Source organism: Epinephelus lanceolatus, chromosome 5, assembly GCF_041903045.1.
Source record: "Epinephelus lanceolatus isolate andai-2023 chromosome 5, ASM4190304v1, whole genome shotgun sequence".
In the NCBI taxonomy this organism is placed as follows: domain Eukaryota; kingdom Metazoa; phylum Chordata; class Actinopteri; order Perciformes; family Serranidae; genus Epinephelus; species Epinephelus lanceolatus.
Genome location: NC_135738.1, coordinates 39,901,981 through 39,912,923, shown reverse-complemented (window position 1 = coordinate 39,912,923; position 10,943 = coordinate 39,901,981). Strand labels below are relative to the sequence as shown.

Sequence of the window (10,943 nt, the reverse complement as noted above, 5' to 3'; positions counted from 1 at the left end):
ACAGCTGCTTTTTCACGTTTTTGTAAAGCAAAATATAGACTTTAAAAAAACAACAAAGCGAAGGAAAACGGCAGAGATGGCATCTCTACATATTACATTTACTTATGAGAAGATTAACTTAATTACTCCTTCAAAATCACCACATAAGCAATCTACCACAAAAAAAAAAAAAAAAAATCAATATTTTAACTAGAAACACATTAATGGCGACGTCACATAGTCAGGAATAAAGATTTATTTACAGTTTGTACAGTAAGGGGACAGTAATAATAATAATAATAATAATAATAATAATAATATATAGCTAGAGGATATTTTAATATGATATATTTTAATGCTAAAGCAGTAATCAGTTCTGATATAAATGGTCCAAGAGGCCATATATATATATATATATATATATATATATATATATATATACATGTATATGTATAAACACACACACACACACATATATATATATATATATATATATATATATATATATATATATATATATATATATATATAGGCTATATATATAGAATTACACTTTTTTGACAATTGGTCCAGTATTGAGGGAGTGGGCAGCAGCTGGCAGGTACAGGACTGGCTGCAATGGAAACACATGGGGCAACTGAACACTGTTACTGTATGTACATCAAAAGTGGTTATGCATAGCTGCTCAGATTGTATTAAGTGTTTTTAGTGTCTCTTTACCTTTCACTTGATCCGGTCTTTTTGTTATTGTGACGTTAAATGGATGTCTGGTTGTAAAAACATCACGAGACGTCACCTGTTGCAGTCAGACAACAGTGGAAACATGAGTGAGATTTGGAGAGTATAATAACCAGAGTAGTTTAGACAAAATGTATGTTAGTGTTAGCTGAAGGATTTTCCATGACATGGATGATTGCTTACCTGATTTCAATCATGTGGATGAGGCCTTTGAATTTGATGGCTGCTCTTATTTATTTGACTATATGTATTAACAGCGCACCAGGCGAGGGAGGGGGCAACAACCAACTGAGGTTTTTATTTTACTCTTTTACATAGCCTATTCATTACATCTTACTAGTGCTTCTTGTTATGACACAATCCCCTTTGGTGCTGTAACACTGCTCAATCAGAATCAGAGAATCAGAGATACTTTATTGATCCCTGAGGGGAAACTGTTGGCGTTACAGGTGCTCCTTACATGAGTAGAAAGATATATCGTATCGTATCGTTTTGAACTATAATATACTGATATTATACAGACTTGTTATTGTACTGTAATAGACTATAAGCTGAGCTACAGCTACTGTACATAATGTGCCTTGTGGTACAGATATATGTGTATATAGGCCTAGCAGTGTAAAAAGAAATGTTGTGCCACGGTAGGGTTATTGCACAAGTTAAATTATTGCACTGAGACAGTGTGTGAAATAGTCTCAGGGCCACTCAGAGGGAGGAGTTGTACAGTTTGATGGCTTCAGGCAGGAATGATTTCCTGTGGCATTCAGTGGTACATTTTGGTGGTATGAGTCTCCCACTGAAAGTACTCTTGTGCCTAACCAGCACAACAGCAGATGCTGAAGGACCTCAGTCGCCAAGAAAATAGAGACAGCTCTGGCCCTTCCTGTAGAGAGCATCAGTGTTCTTAGTCCAATCCAGTTAATGTCAGTATGTACCCCCAGGTACTTATAGTCCTCTACAGTAAGTACCTGGGGGTACACACTGACAATAACTGGACCAATTTCAAAATTTGTTGTTCACATCATTCTCTTTGACCAATTCATGCAAGGAAAATAGGGTCCAAGTTGAAAAATGCCAAAGTTATCCTTTGAAGTTTAAATCAAGACAGTGTTATCACAGTAAGATTTGCTTATCTGAGTCCCCTTCATGAAAATCCCCTCTGCTGTTATTGTGTCTGAGAGTAACATTATCATTCAGGAGTACAGCAGTGTAAGCCATTTGGTCACTAAGGATATCTCATTGCATTACCAGGTCATTTATTCAAATACATTTGAATTCTGTGATGAAGGATGAATTATGTTGATGTGAGAAAATGAGCTATATATGTGGGAGATTACACTCGCTATAGCAACCACAAATCTGTTTTTAAAGCACTTGGCACCAAAGTGTACAGTCGGTATCCAAGGTCCTATCCTGTTTCTGAGCACCACCACACAGAATATTTGCTCTTCATCTTGATTACCTCACTGTCATAAAGCTGTGATGTTACCAACAGGTTGTATCCTTTTGTACTGGATCATACACACTGACATATTGCACATGTAACATTGGGAAATAAAGTAGGCCTACTTTTTTTTCACCTCAGTATGATAAATAAAATGTACCATATTTAATCTTCTGTACCCAGTTTACATCATCCAGCCCAGACTGCCACAATTTGAACCCATAACTTTGCCAGTTGCAACAATGTTTCTATCTGTTACAAAACGGGGAAAGGGGAAATGATGTAAACTACGCCTTTCCAGATCAATGCCTCTTAAAATCCACTAAACATCAGTGTCCTATTTAAATTTTAGTTTAATTTATTGCATGACTTTGTGCTGCTGCCCCCAGTGGTGCAAACAACTAGGCTATATAACCTAGGGTAGAGGTAGTGTGCATGAAACCTTTTAAAGAAGTCTAAATTCAAATTTCAGTGAGTCCTCACTTTCAAACTTGGCAGAATACACAGAATAACTGAACTATTAACTGTCGTGTGATACTTAATGAAGTTTTCTGATACTCAGGAATGATGGTCTATCAGTTAAACAGTGGGCCTATCTCTAACACTTGAAGCCACTTACTGCGTTTCCCCAGATAGATAACAGATATTTGTCAGTGTTTGATCATTAAAAGTATAACTATTATCCATTTGTATTAAAATAATCCTCAGCAGATGACATGTTGACAGTCACAGCAGCAGCTCCGATACAAGTCTGACTAAACTACACCATAAGCCTCGCCCATCATCAGTGTGTTTGCTGACAGCAGAATAACTTCAGTTTATTACAAAGTCATCAACAGCAGATGGTTGTTTTTAGACTGAGTCCGTGGACAAACATGTGGGCTGCTGAAAAAACGGCTTTGATGGAGCTGTGATGCATTTGAAGTCATTTTAGGAGAGAAATGAGTGGGAAAAGCCGCTGAGCAGTGCTGGCCACGGCGGTGAATAGGTGAGGTTTGGAGGCTCCACAGACAAAATGCAGAGAGCATCAGAGCTCTACATGACTTGAATATGAAGAGACACAAGTCCGCTATCGGCTCCCTTCACTGTCAGCCTTCAGCACTTGTCCCACATTTAGTTTTTCACCTTTTCTCAGTCAAGAGAAAACACAAGTGCTCCAGCTTTCACACTGCACAGAGGAGCCACGGGCTGGGTTGAGTCTCCACGGTTCTCATACAGTGTTTAAGTACAGCCTTCTGCTCGGAGCTTTCAACAGTCCAGTCAGACTCTCATATTACACAGACACAGAACGGAGATACAGCAGAAAATGGCAGAAGTAGCTCCAGCTGCAGCTGTCGCACCGCCCAAAGTGACCAAGAAGAAGGGTACCACACCGAGGAAGACCGGTCCCAGCGTCAGTGAGCTCATCCTGAATATTGTGGCCGCATCCAAGGAGCGAAACGGCGTGTCTGCGGCCGCCCTCAAGAAGGCTCTGGCTGTTGGAGGCTACGATGTGGACAAGAACAAGTCCCGCGTCAGGACCGCCATCAAGGCCCTGGTGGCTAAGGGCTCTCTGGTCCAGACCAAAGGGACCGGGGCCTCCGGCTCCTTCAAGATGAGCAAGAAGGCTGCCGAACCTAAGAAGGTCAAGAAGCCGGCCAAGAAAGCCGCTCTTAAAGCCAAGAAGCCCGTAGCGGCCACAAAGACCAAGACAGCGGCAGCTAAGAAGCCAGTAGCCGCTAAGAAGTCTCCCAAGAAGGCCAAGAAACTCACAGCAGCCAAGAAAGCAGCCAAGAGCCCCAAGAAGGGATCCAAAAAGACTATTGACAAAGTTGCCAAAAAGACCACTGCAGCCAAGAAAGCACCTGTAGCCAAGAAACCTGCAGCTAAGAAATCTCCTGCAAAGAAAGCTGTCAAGCCAAAAGCAAAGAAAGCAGCAGCTAAGAAGAAGTAAATTGTCATCAATTATTCCAACAAACAACAAAGGCTCTTTTAAGAGCCACCCACACCATCCTTAAAGAGCATGTCCTTTCTTCTTTATATTGAGTGCAGGTGTATTAACATCTTAAATATTTGGTGCAAGTGGAAAGAAAAGGGAAACACAGAATCGTTTATAACAGGCTATTATTTATTTGTAACTTACAAGAGAAGCAGCCGTGTTTCTCCTAACCTTAGAATTACCAAGTCATTAAAGTCAGATGTCTATTATAGATTTTTTTCTTTAACCATGTCATGTATGAATGGACTTTGTTGTAGCTGTATGATGCTGTAGAGCTGAATCACAACTGTCCTCACTTAAACAAATTTCGTGATGAATGTCATAGTAAATAAGCACAAGAATAGGCATATAAATAAATAAACAAATCAACAGCAAAGATTAGTGAACGTGATCACTCATTTTATTGAAAACAAAAAGTGATCAATCAGTCATAAAAGAAGAAAAAAGCAATCATAATCAATGGTGTAATTGTGACTCATAGTTTCAAACAACATAACACAGTAAACATGATCTTAATTTATTGAAATAATCGTGATGATCCAGTGATGAATGTGCCAGGAAGAAATACAAATCTCCAGTCTAACCTTAACTCTCAATATTAGAGATTAAACTGTAGTGAAAAAAGCAAAAAATAATGAGAAAAGTTTCATGCTCAATGACATTTAAGTTAAGGCTGTTGTTTAAGTCTTTTGTTTATGGTTTTTGATCTATAGATGTGAATGTCAGGGTGACTAACCACTACGAAAGCTGAGCCGTAGTTTGCATCAGTGCTAAAGATTCTTCAGAAATATTGTGTTGTAAAGATGTACAGCAGATGTCAGCAGGAGACACATAATTATTGAGATATTAGGCTATAAAACAGACTCAAAGTGCAAGTGCAACTCATTTGGAAAAAATATATATAATATAGGCTAGTATGAAAATATTCAGTCAAAGCCAAAATGTCATGACATCCATATCAAATTTGGTCCCCACATCAGATGTTACATCTCATTTATCAGGAACCAGATATCTTTAGTGTCACAACTGAGAGCTGCTGTTCTTCTGGATGTTGATGCTGGTAAATTTATCATCAAATCTAACATATACAGGAGGAACAGACAGCATTCAGTGATTTAGGTGGAACATGACTGCATCTTCTTGATACTGTAGGCCTACAGACTAGTTTTCCTTCAAGTCATGTGACCAAAAATAAATAATTTTAATATTCTGATTACAGATGAGAAACTGGAATGGTTGTATTTTGATGTCAATGATGGCAAGATGGGTTATTTAAGTAGATTCAAACTGCTATTACAGAGTGCAGGTATTGAAACAGTGAGTGGTACTAACCAGAAGTGCAATCACACACACTCTCTCTCTCTCTCTCTCTCTCTCTCTAACAGTATCCTGAAAAGCTGAAATCAGAAATAAACATGAAGACAACAGCAGATTAAGTGCTCATGTGGGTTGCAGTATCATGGTATCGAGGAAGGTGCTCTTTGGTCAGGAAGTGTAGAACATCTTGAAAAAAAACAAAATCCAAGGCAACTCTTCTCTGGTGCAAAAGTTAAAAGGCCTTTATTAAATGGCTAGTTCATGATGAACATTAAAATCACCAACATGTTTCGGCCATGCTCACTGGCCTTCATCAGGGCATGTTTTTCAGAAATAAACATGTTTTACTATTAGCAATGATTATAAAAACATGCTAACTATAAAATTATGTGGTACACAACATATTTGGTTAGAAATGTTGTCAACACTTAACTAACTGTAATTTTCATGACTGAAATTTCAAAGACAACAGGAAGAACTCTTTAGATAAAGTGGGTGGCTCTTAGAAGAGCCTTTGTGTCGATGGTTATTTCTCAGCAGAGCTGTCTACTTGGAGCTGGTGTATTTGGTGACGGCCTTGGTGCCCTCAGACACGGCGTGCTTGGCCAGCTCACCGGGCAGCAGCAGGCGGACGGCGGTCTGGATCTCCCTGGAAGTGATGGTGGAGCGCTTGTTGTAGTGAGCCAGACGGGAGGCCTCACCGGCGATGCGCTCAAAGATGTCGCTCACAAACGAGTTCATGATGCCCATGGCCTTGGACGAGATGCCGGTATCGGGGTGGACCTGCTTCAGCACCTTGTACACGTAGATGGCGTAGCTCTCTTTCCTGGGTCTCCTCTTCTTCCTGCCGGTCTTGCTGACGCTCTTGGACACGGCTTTCTTTGAGCCCTTCTTGGGCGCTTTGACAGTGGTTTCAGGCATGACTCACGGTCTGCGAGTACTTCATCAATCGGATGTTTTCGTGGAAGAAAGAACAGTTTATTTGTATCCACTCGATGCAAATATCACTGTGCTGTTGCTCGCACAGGATTGGCTTTCTTTTGAGCGGGACTGAGCATGCGCTAAACAAGTAACCGACCCTGTGATCAGATTTATTTACTGCAGGAACAAGGTGATTTATTGACTGACGACAGCAGAAAGTGAAGATAAACAACAAAGCTTCGCTGGTTAATAGTTTAGAGTTTAGTTACAATATGAAAGTTGTTGGTATTGACCAGCGGTGACAACTATTTTCTTCAATGACACACTGCTTTCTGATTAATAAGTCGTCCGCCTACATTTTGCCAGCCCACCACAGCTTGCACTTTGTACATTGTTACTTCCTCTTTAGTGGGCTGTTGTTGGTCTGGACTTTACTGCTCCACGAGGCACCTCCTGATTTCGCCAAGTGGTTGTTGTCCTAAGAACAACATTTTGTACCATATTATTTTTTTAAATCATTTTTTTCTCTATCAACAGTGTTTTGATTGTCTTTTATGTGTTGCATTTAATGCATAAAGTGTGCTGTAGAAATAAAGGTGGTATTATTATTATTATTATTATTATTGTAATTTAGAATTAAAACATCAGGTAAACTAGAAATGCAGGTTCCAGTTACATCAGATTTGACTTGCACCTCCAGACCAAAAGCATTTCACATATGGGCAGTTCCACATTATACGGTTCCCACTTCATTATTATTACATAGTGTACAAGTGGGTGTGGGACAGAACCAGAGCTGTAAGTGAGCTGGAGTCACGTAAAATCTATCAATACATCTAAAATTAATTATTTGATAGTTATAATTTCCAGATGGGCAAATTTTAAGTAAATCAGTAAATCAAACTGGTGCCAGTTCATTAAATTAGCATCCCAGGACGTAGCCACACCCTTTGACAAACACATAAATTCTTGGAACTTCTTAGATACAAAGCCCTCACGTTTGGGTTTAGTTATTATATAACTGAGAAGTATATGTATAAAGAGCTTGAATAACTGATATAAACTGTAATTAAAGATAAATTACAGTTCAGAGACCTTTATTACTGATAATGAAAGAGTATAAACTTTTCTTGGATTAATTGATAACTCAGGTAACGCTGGATGTTCTTTACAACACATTAACAAACTATTTACACACGTTTTATGATATTAGATTTTGCAGCTGCAAGTTAGTCTCATAGATGCTGAGGACTGTGCCAAGATAATGGACAGATGAAATCATAGAGTCATAGTGACATGTGGGTTTGTTCACTGACTGTGCAGCTTTACAAAGATTAATAAGTTGTTGTTGTCGGTGTGACCTGTGGGTAAAGGTGCTCTTAGTCAGGATGCAGCCTCATGGCTGCTCCACCATGATTCAGCACACAGGACAGAGTCAGCATCTCTGCCAGTGTGTCAATTCAGCACCTCAGACAGCGACGGCTGCACAAGAGTCCTCTCACCTACACTTACCTGCTCTCACCTGGGAGAGCTGAGACACAGCTGCAGCCAATCACAGAGCATCCTGCTGCACTACAGAAGGAGCTCACCTGGGGCCTGTATCACGAAGCAGGATTAATGTCTTAGCGAGGTAACTTCAGGGTTAACCCTGGGTTTTCGGTCTCACGAAGCCGGTTCAGTTCTTATCGGGGTAGATCACCATGGTAACTTACTCTGAACGGCTGTCCTTCTCCAGAGCAGGGTAAGTTCAGGGTTGAATCTGATCCTATAAAAAGCACCACCCACTGGCCAATCAGCTGTTCAGAAAAAAATGACTCCGCTGACAGAAATGCAGCCCAGTCATGACGGGAAGTTTAATTCATTTGATTGATTTTGATTTGAAAGTTTATTTTGAACATTAAAAAAGAAAAGAAAGCAACAACAACAGACAATGAAAAGATTGTTCAAAAAGGAGTGGAAAGAAGTCGAACTTTCATCCCACCCCTTCATAAGAAAGAAACTGATCATTTGCGGACACTTAATAGCACCATTAATTAGTGCCAACATTTTGTTTTGTTGGAGGAAATGATCCCTGTTAAAGATAATGGGCCTAATTGACAACTTTGCTGCTGGAAATGTGGAAAGTAGCCTATCATGTCTACACTTCATGGTGTTTGAGTGATTTTCCTTTTTGTTTTTTAAAGAGGGAGACTAGGTATATTTTTGCGCAGCTGTTAATTTCTAACACAGCTCAATATCAGGATGATTTTATTCAGACTATCAATTTGGTGTTGATATGATTTAATTGTGGCGTCAGCTTTAAGCTTTATTGTAGCATATATAACGTTATGACAAAGAAGACCAATTTATCAGACGCAATGATGTTAGACGATAATTGTAATACACGCAATCCATCTGCGCAGCATTGATTTCATGGGATTCAAGGGTGTGATCAGTGTCAGATGTACAGGTACAGGTACTGTAGCTACTTGAACCAGTGATGAGTAATTTAACCTACACATCATTTTATTTGCTACCTTGTTTTGTCTTGATTTTTTCCCTCTCTCCTCCTCTATTTCTTCTTTCCTCACCCGTTTTTTTTCTTCTCTATCATGTGATTTCATTGATGTTTTGACAGGGGAATTTCTTTGATAAGCTTTTAGTGGCTTCTAACCTCTCCGGCACTTTTCATTTTTTAATCTTGTAAATTTTATACTGTCTGTTTTTAACATTACGTGCAAATAAACTAATCTAAACTAAAACTAAACATTATTCATCCTGTTATGCGTTGCCACGCATGTTTCCTCCTCCTGCAGCTGCCACGGTGTTGGCCTTTTCTCTAATGTTGCTTTTCTCCTCCTCATATTTTAGTAGAATTAATCTCTGATCCTCACGTGAAATACTTTTTTCCCCTCACATACGGCGCTCTGTGAGGACGCTCTGTGACGCTGCGCTTCTCTCATGATTGTGATTGGTCCACTGCGTGCGCGTTCACGGCTCTTGATAAAGCAACCCTGGGTTGATTTACCGAGTTGATATCCAGCGTCGTGCTACCGATTAACCTGATTGCCATTGTTAGGGTTAGTCAACCCAGGATAGGTCTGGGTAACCCAGGAAAGGTTGATCTCGCTTCGTGATACAGGGCCCTGCTTCCAGAGAACCTCCAACAAACAGCTACGTCAAAATATCAGTTTAACATAGGCTACACTATATTACTGAGGTGAGTAAACACACCTGATTTCAGAAATGATGAAGAATAAAGTCTTCAGCCAATAATCCTTAATAATGCTCATTACAGTTTGTTTATCACTCTGTTTTCACCCTTTGTTTGTTTTTTCACCAGTCATTCAGTTTTGGTGTCATATTGTGACACCCACCAGACACAGAAAGCAGGTTCCAGCACTGTCAGAGCAGAAACAACCAGGAAGAAGCAAAAAGAAGTGTCAAGAAAACACACCTATCTCCTCTCACACACACACACACACACACACACACACAAATGTTTTCTCTTTGGCTGAGCTATAGAGCAACACGCCTGACTGGAGACACGCTGTTTCTGATAAATGCCGTTGTTCAGTAGTTGGCGCTAAAGAGTTAATGATCAACTGTCGTGAAAATCCAAAGAAGAAGAACAAGCCCGGCTCCGTTTTCAATTACGTCCTCAGACAGTATTTAAGTATGTGTGACTTCAGGTGTGAACGTTATTGTGCAGAAGAATCTGAGCAGTGAAAATGAGCGGAAGAGGCAAGGGAGGAAAAGGACTCGGTAAAGGAGGCGCTAAGCGTCACCGTAAAGTTCTCCGTGATAACATCCAGGGAATCACCAAACCCGCTATCCGCCGTCTGGCTCGCCGTGGCGGAGTGAAGCGTATCTCCGGTCTGATCTACGAGGAGACCCGCGGTGTGTTGAAGGTGTTTCTGGAGAATGTCATCCGTGATGCCGTCACCTACACCGAGCACGCCAAGAGGAAGACTGTGACCGCCATGGATGTGGTGTATGCTCTGAAGAGGCAGGGTCGCACTCTGTACGGCTTCGGAGGTTAAACACTTAATGTTTATCACTGAAAACCAAAGGCCCTTTTAAGGGCCACCCACATGAATATGAAGAGCTTATCTTCCGTTTTGATTCTCAACGTTATTTTTCATTTCAAATGATACTGGTACAGGACAGGCCACTCGTCTTCTATAGGGTTTCATATCTGGCTTCCCGGCACAACATTTAAATACCTTTTTATTCTTTTCAATGTATTTTATTGCCCAATCCTCACCAACTCTTGTTGTGGACGTGTATCCTTCACAGCCTGGAGGCAATTAAGCCTCTGTGTGCTTTTCCACATAACCTCCTTTTTAAATCTACGGTGTGCGGTCGGAGAGTTAAGGCCTTGCGGTACTTTCCTAGCTCACGGCGGGACTAACTACCACAAACCGCTATCCCTTCGGCTATTACTTTATTATGTATAATTTAGCCTATTTACGTAGCTAATACCTAGAATCTGGAGTTACGGTATGCATTTATCTCGCATTGTGTAATTTTAAGGTCATAGCAGGCGGGATAGGGGCGAGGCAGGATAGTATATCTACCAGGGTC

The 10,943-nt window shown here is 40.4% G+C and overlaps 2 protein-coding genes and 1 pseudogene across 3 annotated transcripts; 2 read left to right on the top strand and 1 right to left on the bottom strand.

The window, feature by feature from the left end:
• Window positions 1-3,425: 3,425 nt before the first annotated feature.
• LOC117262880 (histone H1 pseudogene) lies at window positions 3,426-4,510 on the top strand (annotated as a pseudogene). Its single transcript, XR_013491651.1, has one exon. The product of XR_013491651.1 is annotated as a histone H1 pseudogene (transcript).
• A 1,165-nt stretch (window positions 4,511-5,675) lies between these two features.
• Window positions 5,676-6,886, bottom strand: LOC117262895 (histone H2B 1/2-like). The gene has a single exon (XM_033636084.2). It carries the CDS (start codon window positions 6,375-6,377, stop codon window positions 6,003-6,005), a length of 375 nt encoding a protein of 124 aa, XP_033491975.1. The 5' UTR covers window positions 6,378-6,886; the 3' UTR covers window positions 5,676-6,002.
• A 3,187-nt stretch (window positions 6,887-10,073) lies between these two features.
• LOC117262898 (histone H4) lies at window positions 10,074-10,690 on the top strand. Its single transcript, XM_033636087.2, has one exon. The coding sequence runs from the start codon at window positions 10,088-10,090 to the stop codon at window positions 10,397-10,399; it is 312 nt and encodes a 103-aa protein (XP_033491978.2). The 5' UTR covers window positions 10,074-10,087; the 3' UTR covers window positions 10,400-10,690.
• The last annotated feature ends 253 nt before the right edge of the window (window positions 10,691-10,943 follow it).

Coding starts and splice junctions, on each gene's coding strand:
- LOC117262895 (XM_033636084.2), bottom strand. CDS start 6,377: ATGCCTGAAACCACTGTCAAAGCGCCCAAGAAGGGCTCAAAGAAAGCC.
- LOC117262898 (XM_033636087.2), top strand. CDS start 10,088: ATGAGCGGAAGAGGCAAGGGAGGAAAAGGACTCGGTAAAGGAGGCGCT.